Raw genomic sequence first — 17262 nt, forward strand, 5'->3', positions numbered from 1 at the left:
CTGTGGATAGAAGTGAAGAAAAGAACAGAGCAGACCGATTCAGATATTAATGGTTGGCAGAGAGAGAACCAGGGATTTTAGAAAATAAAGAAAGTTAACAAAAAGCACAGCAATAAAAAAAACATACATAAATAAAAAAAAAATCAATAGTTGAAGAATGAGGCTGGTGGGAACTTGGGAGAGAAAAGGGATAAAGCAAAAAGAAAGATAGGTCACTCACAACGATATATGTACATATATATATATTGAGAAAGTAAACAAATCATTTTCTAGGAATGATGCTGTTTAGGATAAAAATTATTTTCAAATGCAATTTCACATGTTCTTGTTCTATCCACGAGGCATTGCATCTACCGTATAGCCATTTGTTACCAGAGCAACTTGTCCCTGATAGGAGCAAGTACATTAATCAGTAAAGAGGAAGTGGGCTTACCATTGACACTATGTTTCCCTTGTGTATTCCACACACTTACCTGACCTCTACTGCATCCTCCATGACAGTCATGTCTGTCTTGCACTTGGCTGATGGATTAATGGCGAGTTCAGCTGGGGGGATGACAAAGCTTTTACTGAGTGGAAGCCACATGCCCTCTCCCAGTGTGTAAGTAAATCTGTTTAGACAAGAAGGGAGCCTCATTATTCTCCGTGCTTATATCTCTTGGTGCAAATTTTAATACACGCAGCAACATTCTATCACTGCAAGCGGACAGGAAACACAAACCAACAATAGCGTCTACAAATTCCTCTTTAAAAAACAAAAAGCAGTGGGTTTTTTTCCGTCTCTTTTAACAAAATACTCTTTTCATGATTTTTTTTTTTCTGATTATTCTTGCTGTTGCTGCAGTCCAGCAGTCATTCTCACTTTTCTGTTTGTACTCCCCGCCAGTAAATAACATAAAGAGTACTCGACCTAATTGAAGGCGGCATTGCATCTAACGGTGCTCTCTTTATGGTACAGTAGTCTCTTTGGGGGACTAGCACAGCTTAGAAAGAACAGAACACTCTATTGTACTCAATGATGCACAGAAAAGGCTATAGCTGTTAAAAAAAAATGACCACAAATTTAAGAAGGAAACTAAAGACCATAATGTTAATAAAATTATAAACATAATGATTTTTTTTTTTTTGTTAGCATGCCCAGAAAAAAAAAAAGTTCAAAGTGTCATGGTGATATTGTCTTCATTTTAAAAAGTATATAAAAAAAAGTATATTTATTTTAAGAGACATTGTAAAGACTTATTTAGCCTTGGGTCAAAAGCAATATTATTTTTTAAAATGTGATTTCTGACAGTTTGTGACTGGATTGCAGTGAATGGGATGTGAGTGACATATTTAGCTTTGAGACATTCCACTCAGCCTATGGAGATCCCCTTAAGCCATATAGGTCACACGCTGGCCATACAATAGAGTCCAACATTCTTAAATGTCATCTGTCACTATACGTTTTTATGTTCTTACTTAGGTAATATATATACAGCTGTGCTAGTCAGATACACAGATTGCTTCTATATCTACCTGAAGATCTTGTCTGAAGGTTGCTCCCCCAGTGCCAAGTCAAATCCTCTCTGGAACATGGTATATGGCCATGGGCTGAATTGAAAGAAAGCAATTTTCAAAAAAGTAGTCAAATACTTAAATCCATCACACAGCCTAAACATAGACTGCACAATACAATAGCAATAGTAAAAACGATCACAATGAAAAGGACATGGAATTTAAAAATCAATTCAAATGTTTTCTGCTGTTCCATCACTAGAAATCTATGAAGTGATGCATTTTAGTACAAATTGGTTTATGCAATTACATTTTAACTTAAAGGTGACCTACAGAGATATACACATATACACATAGTCGGAGGTCTGATTCCAGAGGAAAAGAGGGAACGAAGGAGAGATAAACTCTGTGTTAACAGTATATAATGGAAGATATCTATTTTAAAGTCCATCTCACCTTAGCAACTGCAGTCTACCATGGATGGAGACTATCTCAATTTATACATACCTTATCTACATTTTCTTATGATGTGTAACCTTAGAAGAAATATGGAGATTTTCTTTACCTACAGGGTCTAGCTATTCGCCAATATTTTTTTCCCCTCTTGAGCTACAACTCTGCATTGCAGGAGAACCTTGCGGAAATCTCTAATATATTAAGGTTGTGGCAACAGAATCTTTGGAGAGTTAGAGGACTGCACATTTCTGCCATAAATGGCATTTTCAATAGTAAAATTTAACAGATATATTTCCTGCAGGCTTTCACTATCTAAATTGCATCTCAGTTGTAATGTGTATTTTTTTCTTCTATATTCCCTATGCTTCGGGAAGGTATCTTAAAAGAGGTACTATGGGGTTCACCATAGTAGAGGGATTCTCTCACAGCTATATTTAATATTTAGCATTAGGAGAACATGCTTTTGGGTAACAATGTTGCTTGCAAATGCAAACCAGTATGATCATAATAAATGTCAAGCATTAACTGTAGCACTGTATTCATAGGAGTGCAACATCCTTCCAAGGCCATTCATATTTCTTTTTACTCTATAGGGTTAAAGGGTACTTAGAATTGAGGATTATTAGGCTTAAGAGTGAAGTTACTTATGTACCTTATATATATATGTATATGTTAAAGGGTACTTTGGGTTAGGGTCAATCACATAAGGGAAACATTAAATTCAAGTTAGCATTTCCATTGAATTGGGGTTAGATGTAACACATCTCCAAAAATAAGACATATTTTGGAATTTATAACTTCAGTTAATCTACACACTGGAAATACATTTCTAAATCAAATCTCTACACCTACCCTTGGTTGGTTCCCCATTCATTACGAATACAGAGGTGTTTGTGAATCGGATCTTTCATGTAACCCTCATGACATAAACACTCTCCTAGGAAAGAGGAAATGAGTGAGTATTCTGACCTGTGTCTCACAATCATCATTATTAATGAGAAAGCACCATTCGGTATTAATGCATCTCAGAAGTCGTTTCAAAGCCAAACATCACTTTCACAGACCAGAGTAGATCTCTAAATACATTGATCTAAATATGCTTTGATGTACAGTTACAGTTAAGAATGTTAATGGATTAATTACCAGCATTGCCACTTTTAGCAAGAATGGTTCTAGTGGCCTTTTGTGAGATCTATGAAAATAGGTGCCTTGCAAAATATAGCCCAGAGCTTGACTGAATTCCCAACATAAATCTCATGTTCCAGCATAGCCTTTGGTATAAAGGGGTTTCATGTCAAAAGATGGGGCCGTTTCTTGATTTCGGGGTAGGTAGAAAGACATTAAGCAAACTGAAAGGACATTTGAACTAGTGTCCTGGTAATAAGCCTTTGGATCCCGAAGTTAAATATCACAAGTACATTAATGAGAAACAGTGTGAATTGATAATGTGATCTTCGAAACATAGAAACATAGAATGTGACAGCATATAAGAACCATTCGGCCCATCTAGTCTGCCCAATTTTCTAAATACTTCCATTAGTCCCTGGCCTTATCTTATGCTAGGATAGCCTTATGCTTATCTCACGCATGCTTAAACTCCTTCACTGTGTTAGCCTCTACCACTTCAGGTGGAAGGCTATTCCATGCATCCACTACCCTCTCAGTAAAGTAATACTTCCTGATATTGTTTTTAAACCTTTGCCCCTCTAACTTAAGACTAAGTCCTCTTGTTGTAGTAGTTTTTCTTCTTTTAAATATAGTCTCCTCCATTACTGTGTTGATTCCCTTTATGTATTTAAATGTTTCTATCATATCCCCCCCTGTCTCATCTTTCCTCCAAGTTATACATGTTAATATCCTTTAACATTTCCTTGTAAGTTTTATTATGTCTATAGTTCCCTACTGAAATCATTATAAAGTCATTAAAAATGAATCCATAAGAATCCCACAGAATTAATATGCAACAAACTCATACGGCACCAAAGTGAGTCAGTACTCTAAGTCTGAAAAGTATATGGGATTTGGAAACCAATACTATTTCAAAGTATGGTAAATTCAATGAGACATTTTATAATATAAGATTGGGAGATGCTACCAGTGTCAGGATCACAGAGATGTTCACAGGGGTCCAGTATCCTCCTTGCACACAGGTCTACAGCCCAAGGGCCACTTGAGTTCATCTGTGAGAAAAGAAGCACCTGGGCTGGATTTAGCCAATCACTAGCATCCAACTGGTTGCCCTCCACCAAAATGAAGCGGCTTCCTGAAAAAAAGTAAACAAGCTAGCATAGTTTAGTTTAAACTGACCAACTATTAACAGTTCAAGCAGTTGTTCCAAACCCTGATCTGAAGCAACTCCAGCAAGCCATTTATCAATATCTCTATTGGAACAGAAATGGGATATGATTAAATCATGGACTGCTGGTATCATTATGCACACCATACCTAGATGCAGAGAAAATCTAGGGTTGGAAAATAAACAGGTATGTGTTAAGAAATAGTTTGTCATGAGCCCGAGAACTTCAAGGACTCACTCAGTCTGTACTTTAAACTAATAGATGAGGAGAGTTTAAAGACTATTGTTAAGATGATATTAAAATAGACACATTGTGTATTATATGTTTATAGAACACCACAGGACATACATTTAGGCACGGAAACACCACATTTAATTGTTGAGTTAGATGGTTACAGACATTATCATGTGAATTACTTAATGTACGGGAAGGGTGGAGAACCAGAGAAGTTCCAAAATATTTTTGGACTCTACTTCTCTGTTTCTTTACTTTTTCTGGTGATGTTTCATGAATGTACAGGTACTGAGACCCGCGCCGGCTTTGTTAAGTGTACCTAGTGGCTAGTCCTACCAATCTAAAACATGAATCGGGTGTTATTCAGTTACAGTTCTATATTTTCGAAAAAAAAATGTAAAAATGTTCTAAATATTTCAACATCAATATTTTTTCTTTCAAAATTTATTTGAGTTAAAGTAGTTTGTTAAAATGATGTAGGATACATTTTTAGAAGTATATTAAATCACTGAAGTAGGTGGAAAAACTTTGTAAAACATGATGTAAATAAAACTGCTTGCTAGGTGACCTAATTTGTAAGTTTGTTGTTCTACTCTGCATGTCAACTATTTATTTTTATAAAGAGTACAATTTTCTGATCAAGCTAATCTGTTGTGTTTATTCGTGTGTACGCATGAAGCATTTCATAAATTCAATGTCGTTTGAAAAATAACCTTATTCTGCAGGTAAAAATATGTTCAAGCCAACAAGTCAGGAGAAAAATGGTCAGGAGAAATAAAATGCATTAGCGTAATATTTTTAACCGGTATGTGGACTTATTATATTTATATTTAAAAAGTTTGCTAAATAATTTGTAACAGTACAATTTGAAAAAAAGAATGGGACATAATTGTGCATTAAATTATATTTTGATTTAATGATTTATCTTTCTATTTTTTGGTAAATGCCCCAAGTCACTAGTGAACATTTCTTATTACAGGCTAGCCTAAATAGATAAAACAGACACAATGATATATGGCAGAAATGAACGTCACTGCAATCCTAGGTCTATTTTTGAAATATTCAAATATCAGCCATAGACCTTTGGAATAAAATATCACAGTCTGGCATGGTGTGTAAATAAGTATGTACATCAATCTCCTGGGATTTCTCTTGGTGTCACAATCTGTATACAATCTGGACAGAATAAAGGAACTGTGACATTCTTACAAAGGTCTATGGATCATATTCAATTGTCTCTAAAACAAATCACAGGAGTTGCTGATCGTCTACTTGAATCTTCCTGTGCATTGGACTAGATCAGGGATAGGTAACAGTCGGCACCCCAGATGTTCTGAACTACACCTCCCTTCATGTTTTGCCAGCATTATCCTGTAAGAGCATCATGGTAGATGTAGTGCTTAACATCTGGAGTGCTGAACGTTGCCGAACCCTGGACGAGATTACTCATGCAATCATTTTAACTCCCTGCCATCAAGCATTACAGCACTTGGCATACTGCTGTGCCAGGTGCTTTAAGGACCAAACTTCTGGAATAAAAGGGAATCATGACATGTCACACATGTCATGTGTCCTTAAGGGGTTAAAGATTAATGGTACAAGACTGAAGATTTATGAGTAGTTAGGATCAGGGACTTAGAATACCAATATATTAAGGGGTGGGCAAATTTAAGGCTGCAGTTAACTCTATTGGTCCCTTAATCTAAAGACTCCCTAATCCTAATCCAACCTAGTTTTAGTTAGTCCAAACTTGCAGACTCCTTAAGACTATTCTTCCTTCTAACCCACCTGACCTTACTTTAGCATCACCATCAGTGGAATTGTTCACTGACACCATTCTTATTGTTGATGTAATTTACATAATGCTTATGATCACAGTTACATTACAGCATCCTTATAAGTATTCTTGGTATTTAAACTCTATTTCCATGGCAACATGTCAGATGCATTGATTTGTATGCTTATGTTTATAGTGAATTCTGGATCTTCAGCAGTAAATGGATAAGCAATTAACTTAAGATTCATGGGAGTTGTAGCTAACTTCACTCTATTTATACCGGAGTGTCAAAGCTGGTTTGTGGCTATGTTTATTAAAATATCTGCAGCTTAAGATAAGAATTTGCCACGTTAAATCAATGTATACAAATACATATCCATGAACAAAATTAATGCAATCAGTGTTTTACTAGTTCATACTCCTGTGCTAAGTTTAAAGAAACACTCCACTGCCCAAATGGGCAACCTCCAATACATTCACACATTCATTTTTCATGCATGTATTCATTGGGGATATATCTTAAAAGAGCTTGCAAAGGCTGCAGATCTTATGAACTGCGGCCTTCGCAAGTCCTCCAATTTTTTCATCGAAAACGATTAGTCTCTTCACAGGGAAATAACCACTTAGAGGCTTCTCATTGAGAAGACTCTGATTTGGTGCTCATATGCACACGCACTCTAGCTTGTGAATACGCACCTATGCGTATGCTTGAACGTGTCTGGTTTGATGACAATAGATCTAAGGAGCAGGTCTGAGGTTTGTGTGGGAGGAGGCAAGCATGCTCAAATAGAGCATGCCTGTCACTTCCGCTGGCTCAGGGGAGCTAATGGAAGGAGGCTGCAAACCTCCCTGGTTGTTTGATTGACAGCCAGGGGGCTTTAATTTAGTTAATTTATAAAAGTGCAGATTTCTCGTAGAAATCCACACTTCTATAAGCTGGGGTAAAGTAGGATGCTCCTCACGTAGAAAGCATTTGGGGTTTGTAGTGGTCCTTTAATTATTTATATTCTCATTTACATTAGTTTTATCTGACTCTCTCTACACCTGTAAGATGTTTTTTTTAGAATAGATTTTCCCTTCTTGACTATTTTAGAGTCTGCAACTTTCTTAGTTTACATTCATTTGTTTATCAGTATTAGTCGTTTTCCACATATTATCCCAGTAGAAGTTTCACAGAGTCACAGTAATTAATTGAATCAAAGGTCACAAGAGTGTCATTCCTTTAAATGGTTACTCCGAGTACCATGACAATTTCAGTGTTTTGAAGTGGTCATGGTGTTTGGAGTCTGCATGGGCAGTGGTAAAACTCCACTTTCAGTAACCCCAATAGCCAGTTGGGAGCCTTCTTCAGGCTAATAATAGGAATTTTGTGCATAGAATGTGTCTGTTGTCAGCATTCATAGCATGTTGGTGACAGACGTCATTGGCAGCACAGTCCCCACCCCACCCTAAGTCCTCCTACAACTTTGCCTCCCTGATATCCATCCCCTAAAGAGCATAGGAGTAACTTCATGGAAGAAAGATTGGGTTAGCCGCCTGGTTAGAAGAATAGTGTCTTAGTGTGAGATCTAAAATTAGTTTATTCCTGTTTACTTCTTTTTTTAAGGGAGTGGAATTGTGTCAGCAAGGTTACTCCATACAAAAAAAATGTTTTATTATTAGTTAATTCATATTTAATATTAAAACACGTTTTTCTAGTTGGAGCAACTGTTTTGCAAACGTGGTGGGCACATACTCATCGGCAGTACTAAGGTACAACAAAAGGCTGCCATCACGGCAAACTACAGTAAGATATCTGTTTGTGAGGCACAATTCAAGTCTTTTTTTTTATGGCCAGACTGCACTGTTTGGCCAGTTAAGGCCTCAGAAATCATGTGCACTGAGCTAGCCACTCTTTTCCGCAAGCTGGACGCACAATGCATGATCATCGCATCAAAATATTTGTAACGAGGAAGTGAAATTCAGTGTAATGACACTGGAGGCAATGGGGGTGGGCTTATGGTGCATGGAATCAATATTTTTGTAAACCCGTTTTTGTCACATTGTTTAAAAAAAGTTTGACAAAAATGGAAAGACCATCTGTTAGCCCCATGACCATAAAATAAACTGTATCAATTGTAAGTTTAGTCTGTCACTTTTAAGTTTCCAAGGAAAAAAATAGACTGTTAGACTGGGTTACAAATTAAGAATATGATAAGGTCTATATAAGAGAGGATAATATTTTAGAAATATAAATTTTAGACTTTAGATTAATATTACGGAATAGTGTGACTGCTTTGGCTTTTCTGATCTTGAAAATGTATATGATTCTGCAACTTTGTTTGTATATACCGTGTTTTGTTTCTCTGCAGTTCTTACAGATGGATGTTTATTTTATCATCTTAATCCTGTTCACATCGCTGCACATCTGGTGTTCTTATATAGATTCGATCATATTGTGAGATATTGAATATGCTTAATTATATACATTTTACATGTTATTTTTCAGTTGGTTATTTAATAAAAATGTATAACATTGGTGACTATGCACCTTTCGCTTTAGGTGATATTTCTGTATTAGTCATGTAGCAGCTGGTATTTGCTTGAGACTGTACTCGCCTTTGTCCTGAGATGACATTTATAAATTGATTTTTTTTCATATTATATTTTGTAATATGTTGTCTCCCTGAGAACTAACTATAGCAAAGAAAAAGCATTTACAAGGTTATTCAGTAAAGTGTGAATTAATCGAAATTCAGTGCAAATTCTAAATAATTTTTCCGTTTTGGACCAAAATAGAAAAAAAAATAAAACTCAAAAAATTCACTTTGAATTGCCAAAATTTTACACTATAGATAATTATTCTGTATTTAAACCATGGACGTTACCTTTGGAAAAATAAATAAATAAATAAACGACACTAAAAAAGGAAACACGGAACGTCTTGCTGGCCCCCTGTTGTGAATGATGAAAAGTGCCACATCAGGATAAAGAGATTAATTTCTCGAGCTCTGGATCTGAAGGAAAATGAAAGCTGGAAAGCACTCAGTAGTCAAAGTAACACAAATCTATAGATAGAGTTCAAAACGCTGTCCGATTGTTTTGCTTTCCCAGTCAGCACAGCTGGATATGTAATTAGAAAGTAGATGCTGTATCTCATCACTCGACCACTGTCAAGAAGGAAGCCAAGAAGACATCAAGAATCACTTCGAAAGAGTTACAGAGTTTCATGAGTGGGGCTGGAATAAAGTCAGGAGTCACTATGTGGAGGGATATCTGGACAGGATGGATGCAAAAATAATCCTGAATTTACTTTAAAAATGTTGACTTTGAAATATTGCTATAGAGATGGAATATTGATTCCACACGAAAAAAGCCTGTAATATTATTACTTGACAACATTAGAGTGCCATTTATAATGATGGGTTCATTACAGCACCAGGTACATTGTGTGCTCTCTGTATTTACGGGTAGTTAGGGCTAGTGAGGCCTTAAGGTTAAGAATTGTTTAGGATTTAAGACTTAGGGTTAGAGGGACTTTAGGTTAGAGGGTTAGTCCAACCCTTTTCAAAGAACATTTTTATTCAGTTTAGAATGTCTTGTGGGGCATTGCTCATTAGGTCCCTCTTCCCATAAAATGCAGAATTCAAAGAGTTAAATTTGTCTGAAATCCTGCTCAAGTTCTTGATACTCCAATCAAATGCTTTTCCAAACAAAGTATTTGATTGGACCATTCTCACTGGCTTAAACTCCATACATTCACTTTGAGCATGTAAGGGGAGGAGGTGGGTATTTTTTTTTTATTTTTAAAGAAAAATTAATCTTTAAAATGAAAGTAGTCATGGAGTGCTGTAAAGGGAGTGCCAGGAGGGAGGGCAAGCATAGCAAATTTCAAGCCTGCAAGGGGAGAATCTGACCATGTCCATCAACAGCGCACTGTGCTAACTAATGGCAAACATATTTTTTTGCACAGAGTTAACATTAGGCCACCTTGAGCAGAGTTCCAGGATACCTAAGCCACATGTGCTAAGGGTACAACTACACAAGTCAGAATATCTCAGAATGTGCAGTGTTGCAAGTGAAAACACTGCACATACAAAAAGAGAAGTGGTCATAGTGTTGGAATAACCCTTTAAGGAGGAATTAAGGAGTGCCTGCCTTCAAGATGCTCAAGACTGAAACTCCCATAAATCTCATTCCCCTAAACTATACTCCACTAACAACCCAAATGCTAAAGACTGTCCCTCGATCTCTTATCTCTAACCTCCTAACTCTAAACTTACCCTAACATTCCCTATAAGCATAGCCTTAAAGGGACACTCCAGGCACCCAGACCACTTCTGCTCATTGGAGTGGTCTGAGTGCCAACTCCCACTACCCTTAACCCTGCAAGTGTAATTATTGCAGTTTTTCATAAACTGCAATAATTACATTGCAGGGTTAACTCCACCTCTAGTGCCTGTCTACTAGATAGCCACTAGAGGTCACTTCCTGGTTTCTAGCACAGGAAACCTGTGCTAGAGCATCAGTGGACGTCCTCACGCTGTGTGAGGACCTCCAGCTTCGCTCAAAACCCCATAGAAAAGCATTGAAATGATTTTTCAATGCTTTCCTATGGGGAGACGTAATGCGCATGCGCGGCATTTCCGCGCATGTGCATTAGGTCTCCTCGGCCGGTGGGCGAGATCAGTCTCGCCCACCGGCCGACGCAATCACAAGGAGGAGCATCGCGGAGGCGGAGACAGCGGCGAGGGACATCGCCGCTGCCTCAGGTAAGTGACTGAAGGGGTTTTCACCCCTTCAGTAACCGGGGATTGTTGGGTGGGAGGGAGAGGGACCCTCCAGTGCCAGGAAAACGGATCGTTTTCCTGGCACTGGAGTTTCCCTTTAATCTAGTATAGTTTTCTTTTTTTTTTAAATTGGTGTTGAAATACCAATGATTTCTATGTTGTTATAGTGACACTGGCACTTAAAACTTGATGGCAAAAATGTTAAAGCATATAATAAAAACAATACAATCAAAATACAGAAATAACCAGAGGCGTGTGGCTAGATCATGATTTGATTTAGAGACATCAATAAAAAAATAAAAAAAAGCAAATGCCAAGGCTGCATTCAATAAAATGAAGCCTTAATGTAGAGTTTTTTTTTAGTAATTGTCCCTGAATCAACTCCTCACCTAGCAACATGTATTTGAAGTTTGTCAGACAGTAACAGGGAACTCAAACTGTGATCTTGTAAATGGTTATATCAAGAGGGAACGTTTTATCAAAACTCAAAGGTTAAAACTAAGGCCGCCCTGAATAATCCTAACGCTGCAGTATAGCGATGGTAGCATCGTACTTTTGGAATGTGTCTTATTACCAAGGACTTGGTAACGTTGAAGAAAAAGTGAACTGAGGGGAAAAAACAAAATACGTTTTTTTTTTTTTTTTTTAAAGCTAGCCCATGCACTGTATTAAAAAAATGTAAAAAATAGGAAGCTCTAAAAAAATTAATCTTTCTGCAAAACAATGATTCAAAACATAAAGTCAGCGTAGGAGCAACTTAAGAAGGTGAAAGTCCAACAGTGATTGGTCCAATTCCTGGTCTCAATTACTTGTAGACACTAAGGCACTATTTGAGAATTACTGCACAGTATACATGAGTCCATATAGACTCATCGATCTGGAATTAATAAGCCAGTAGGAGCTATTTCAAGAGACTTTTCTTGTAGCCAAAAATGACTTTTCCAGATTTTAATGTGTACTTATGTAAGCCATATATTTCCATATATTTTATTTTTGCTTAATTGTCTTTTTCAATATAAAAGCATTGCACCTTACGAAATTGTAGTTTTGATTTATTCTTAATACCATAAAAAAGTAAATGGAATAAACACACACTATATAGCTTACACACAGACACGCACTGTATTAATGTATACAAAATTAAGAATTTTGTATAAGCAAATATGTGACAAATTTAATAAAAATGGTGAGATTGATTATAAAAGATTTGCTAAAATTCTAAACATACAACTAATCTAGGTATTGAAAAAACAATACTAATATTAGATTCTGCCACATATGTCAGTCTGTTTGTAATTACAATTAACATCTTCTGATGCACATATATATATATATATATATATATATATATATATATATATATATATATATATATATATGTATACGGTGCAGGAATGGAAAATAAGTCATAGAAGGGAAAGGAAAAATGTATTGGTGCGTAGGTGCGGGAAAGGAAAACGGTGATAGTTAAAACTACTAATTGCATTAGCGAATGTGGTAAACAAAATGGCAAAAAATAACTTTATATAAAGGAAAAATAAAATAGAAACTATATAAGTATAGGTGGAGCTGTGACTATGTATTCAATGACACACTGACATTTTGTATTAGTAAATTAGTAGATTTTATTTATTTAACTACAGATGGTTACTTTCTCTGTTCCCTTTATTGGTCTTGTATGCCGACCATTGAAGTTCATTTTATTGGATGCTGGCAGGGCTGGCAGTGGGTACTGATATTGTGCAAGAGTGTCCTATGTTGTCTGACGGACCATTGTGAGATCATGGCTATTAACTGTGTCGTGAATGAAGAAGAGATATTGATGTAAGTAGAGACAGGCGGGAGGTTGATCATCAGACACATAGATACTGGATTGCAATAATACATTTTACAACAATAAAAGTAAGTTAATATAAAATTCTCCTTTTTGTTGATGTTGAAATGTATCTACAAATATGTTTTGTAGCATCATTTATGAAGATTATTTTTTTTTAATATTTCTCATGATAACACATAATGTAATGGCCGATTGACAGATGGACAGACAGGCAGATATGTTGAATTAGAGGAGGGTAATGCACACGCTTTAAATGGACTACGCCCACCAGGGTGCTCCAAGAATGAGTGCCAGATTCCTAAACGATTCAATAAAATTAACATCGATATCTGGGCACACCTGAAGGTTTCTTTTAAAGGCAGACTTTATTTGAAGTGCAAAAGTAAAGACAACATTTTAGCCCTGACAGCGTTTCTTGACAAAGGCCCGCTGTAGGGCCGAAACGTTGTCTTCCATTTTCCACTTCAAATAAAGTCTGCCTTTAAAATAAATCTCCAGGTGTGCCCAGATATTGATATTACTTCTATTAAGCAGATATATAGAGAGACAGACAGCGAGACACATTTTCTGGGTTAATTAAACATTCCCTTTAACATTAGATACATACCGTCAGCAATCAGGTGCTCTGGAACATGAAGAGTTATTTTCACTATCAGGGGGCAACTGACATGAGATGAGTAGACCATACCAATGAGACAACTTGTTACGCTGATCAGAGTCAAAGTCATTTTGTTGACAGGACTACGCGGGGAGCCTACCGCTGGAAACATAATTGCAAATTTAAATGAGCATTAACATTTTATTGTACATATGCAAAAACGGTTCAATCTCTATATTTACATAAATGAACAATAATTAAACACAGGAGTATAGTCCTACTGACTGACCTCGACTACGTCTCCTACTACGGGAAGGGTCCGTATAGAAGGTTAGCTGAGTTTCGGAGTCCATCTCCGCAGTACATTCTCCTTCAGGGTTTAGAAAGGCTGAGCCTGCTGCAAGACATAATCCAAAGCCTTTTGATGAATGCAAAGAAAATGGGACATCACAGGAAGGAGGGCATCAGATCAATGCAATAACCTAATGAAATATAAATAAACTTTCACAAATATATTCCACTGCTGGAGGGGCATGCAACAAATTGCAAAACGACATACTTCTAATGCCTCCAGCAGTCCAGAGATTAAAAGAAATACAAAAGAATATGTCAAGAAATGCTTTGTAGCTGGTAGCATTTGTCTCTTCCGTTTGCGTCTTGAATTACATCTAGTTTCCAAAAGACTGCTTTAAGCTGTTGTTCATTGGTGCCCTGTGGCTAAGTGGATCACAGCCAATGACCACCTGGAAACATTTTGGCAGATAATTTAGAGATTCTAATTATTCATTTAATTTGTCATAACTCATAAACTATTTAATGGCAGTTTTCTCTAGCATTGAATTATAAAGAATACACACACACACACACACACACACACACACACACACATGTTTTTGTGTGCCTGTCTCCTCAGCTCATTCAGCTATTTACCCACATTATAATTATTTATGTTTGTCCTAACATTTCCCTGAGATTCGATGTCCTCATTGTGCAAGGTGTCGGTCAAATTGTGCATTTCTGAGAATAATGCAAGCTGATGTCACTATGCCACAATGTATGTCAGAGTTATTATAATATAAGGGGGATACCTAGTGCCATCCTAGGTCCCTACCCATTAGCATTGGTTTGGGGCCCTGATTATAATAGCAAAGGGGGAAGGACCTAATGTCCTCCCCAGTTCCCACAAGTTGGTGGTGGGTGGGATCCCTAATAATAATAATATGTGCTTCCCAAAACCCACAGCTGGTGAGCCTAATTATTGTACTGGTTGGAGCACCTAATATCCACCTAGCCTCTACCCATGGTCAACAGATGGCTTTAAATAATTAAACAATGGGGGTGGACATGCAATTGTCCCCCCTAAAATAGTGGAATTTTGCCACTTTGGCCTCCTGTGTGGGTGTCAGCTATTATATAGTGAATTTTGCCATGCTATGCATACGAGTGAGCACAGTTGTAAGCCAACCAATCATAGTACACTGACAGCCAACTCTCACAAAACTTGACTGTCAAAGCACTCTTACTAATATTGCATAGCATAGAAAAACCTTTATAAGGGTTTTCTCCACTATGAGAGTTCAGTCTGCGGTGAGCCTTCACGGGGCAAAGATGGATTAATTTTATTGCATTGTACTTTTATTTTTTTTCTTCCTATTTTCTTTTTGCAAATTAGGGTTTTATGTTATTTTCATTAGCTGCACTGGGAATTCTGGATTTTCAATTCGCCTTTTTTCAGGCTGAAGAAAAGAAGAGTTAGAAGCAAGTCTTCAGGTAGAAAGTTAAATTTTTCAGGTATTCATTTAGTTATTTTGGGTTAGGTGGGGATATGGCTAGCAGATTAGGAACCCATGCAACTGTTTGGGGGATTGGGCAATTGCATGTCAAATCTCCATTGTTTAATTATTTAGCCTGCTGCCCATGGGTGGGTGATGAGAAGGATACTATGTCCTCCCTCCTAAATATTCTAATTAGAGCATCCATCCACTGCCAATGGATGGTGGCACAGAGGAGGACACTATATACTCCCCTGTTAATTATTATTGGTGCCCCCACCCACTGCTCAATGGTGGGAACCAGGAGAGGACATCTGGATCTTTCCTTGAATATTATAATTAAGATCCTCACCTGTTGCTAAAGGGGGGACCCCATGACAACAGGTGAGGGCCTTTTTATTTTAAGGCCCCCACCCTAGTGCCCATGGGTGGGGACACAGGGTAGACAATCAAGTCTCTCAAGAGCTGGCTGTCAGAGAACTCCAATTGACCCCCTTAGGCTTTTTATATATTTATTTAGTATTTTTTTAATGTGGCAACTGTCTAGCAACTGCCTGCAAGTCATCACATAATTGAGCCTTGGATTGCAGAGAGTTTTTAAAGGATCACTATAGGGTCAGGAACACAAACATATTCCTGACCCTATAGTGTTAAAACCACCATCTAGCCCCCCTGGTCCCCTCATGCCTCCATACATTTAGCAAAATATTACTGTATTCAAGCCTAAAGCTGTAGATCTGCATGCTGTTTGCCTCAGAAAAACAAGCAGTCTGCTGACATCATCAGAAGTGGTAGCCTGATCCAATCGCAATGCTTACCCACAGGATTGGCTGAGACTGACAAAGAGGCTCTGAAAAGACAGTGTTTACAGCAAAAAGCTTGAAGGTTGTGATTCTACTCACCAGAACAAATTCAATAAGCTGGAGTTGTTCTGGTGACTATAGTGTCCATTTAAGTATTTGACCACTGGCTGCTAGTGCTGCCAGCAAGCAAATAATGTTTAAAGGGACACTATAGGCACGCAGACCATTTCATCTCATTGAAATAATCTGGGTGCACTTTCCCTGTCACACTTAGTCCTTCAATATTAAACATTGCAGTTTTTGAGAAACTACAACATTTACATTGCAGGACCAAGACAGCCTCTAGCGAGGGAGCAAGGGACCAGAGGGCACTATAGTGTTAGGAATACAATTTTGTATTCCTAACACTATAGAATCCCTGTAAAATTATCGTTCACTTGCATAAAAGCAAGTGAACGCTAGTTTGCAAATGTGCATCCTTTTGGATGCATTTGGCTCTGAATTTTATTTAAATTTATGCTTTTTTATCCTATACTTTGTAAAGAGTTCGGATGCGAAAGCACTGATTTTAATCTGATCACTGAATGCCTCAATTGCTGCGAATTCCCTCGGGCGACTAAATTTCAACTGTATTTGCCTTTACTAAATATGAGAATTGCCATTGCTATTGGAATTCAGTCATTTTGTTTAGTGAATAATCAAATTAGTTTACCCTCTTCGCAGCCGGAGTGGTAACTCCTACACCGGCAGCGTCATAGAGGCATCCTTAGCCATCCCAGAACAAGAGTTCCAGACTGGCTAATGTTAATCATGTGCGGGCTGCAGTGGTGCTTGGAGAAATCCTTCAAGACGAAAAGAATCAGAGTAATTCACAGCAATTCAGACACATCATTTTGGAGTTTATTTACTAAGTTTAGTATCCTTAACATTTTGCTAACCCTGTTCTGAAATAATATGAATGAAAATAAAACAGGCTTTGACTTTGTATAGAATTCAGACATTTTGGAGACTATTATTTTAGCATCCACAACATTTCTATAAAAGATAACTCCCAATTAGAGGAAAATATCTTCATCAGAATTAAAAAGTTTAACTTGCAATTTTGTGTCAAATTCTGAGATGTTACCTGAATGTTGTTAAAGGGACACTATAGTCACCTGGAAAACTTTAGCTTAATGAAGCCGTTTTGGTGTATGGAACATGCCCCTGCAGTCTCACTGCTCAA

The 17262-nt window shown here is 37.2% G+C and overlaps 1 protein-coding gene across 4 annotated transcripts in view; it reads right to left on the reverse strand.

Annotated features, from left to right (window-relative positions):
- ASTN1 (astrotactin 1) overlaps positions 1 to 17262 on the reverse strand; it is a 422412-nt gene that overhangs the window by 106378 nt on the left and 298772 nt on the right. For all 4 annotated transcript variants that reach the window (XM_063428244.1, XM_063428242.1, XM_063428243.1 and 1 more), the window contains 6 exons: positions 13752 to 13859; positions 13472 to 13624; positions 4046 to 4213; positions 2803 to 2887; positions 1516 to 1590; positions 474 to 611 (listed from right to left, as the gene is read on the reverse strand). In XM_063428244.1, the coding sequence (XP_063284314.1) occupies positions 474 to 611; positions 1516 to 1590; positions 2803 to 2887; positions 4046 to 4213; positions 13472 to 13624; positions 13752 to 13859 (727 nt within the window). The remainder of the gene's footprint in view (positions 1 to 473; positions 612 to 1515; positions 1591 to 2802; positions 2888 to 4045; positions 4214 to 13471; positions 13625 to 13751; positions 13860 to 17262) is intronic.

Source organism: Pelobates fuscus, chromosome 7 (assembly GCF_036172605.1).
Source record: "Pelobates fuscus isolate aPelFus1 chromosome 7, aPelFus1.pri, whole genome shotgun sequence".
Lineage (NCBI taxonomy): Eukaryota > Metazoa > Chordata > Amphibia > Anura > Pelobatidae > Pelobates > Pelobates fuscus.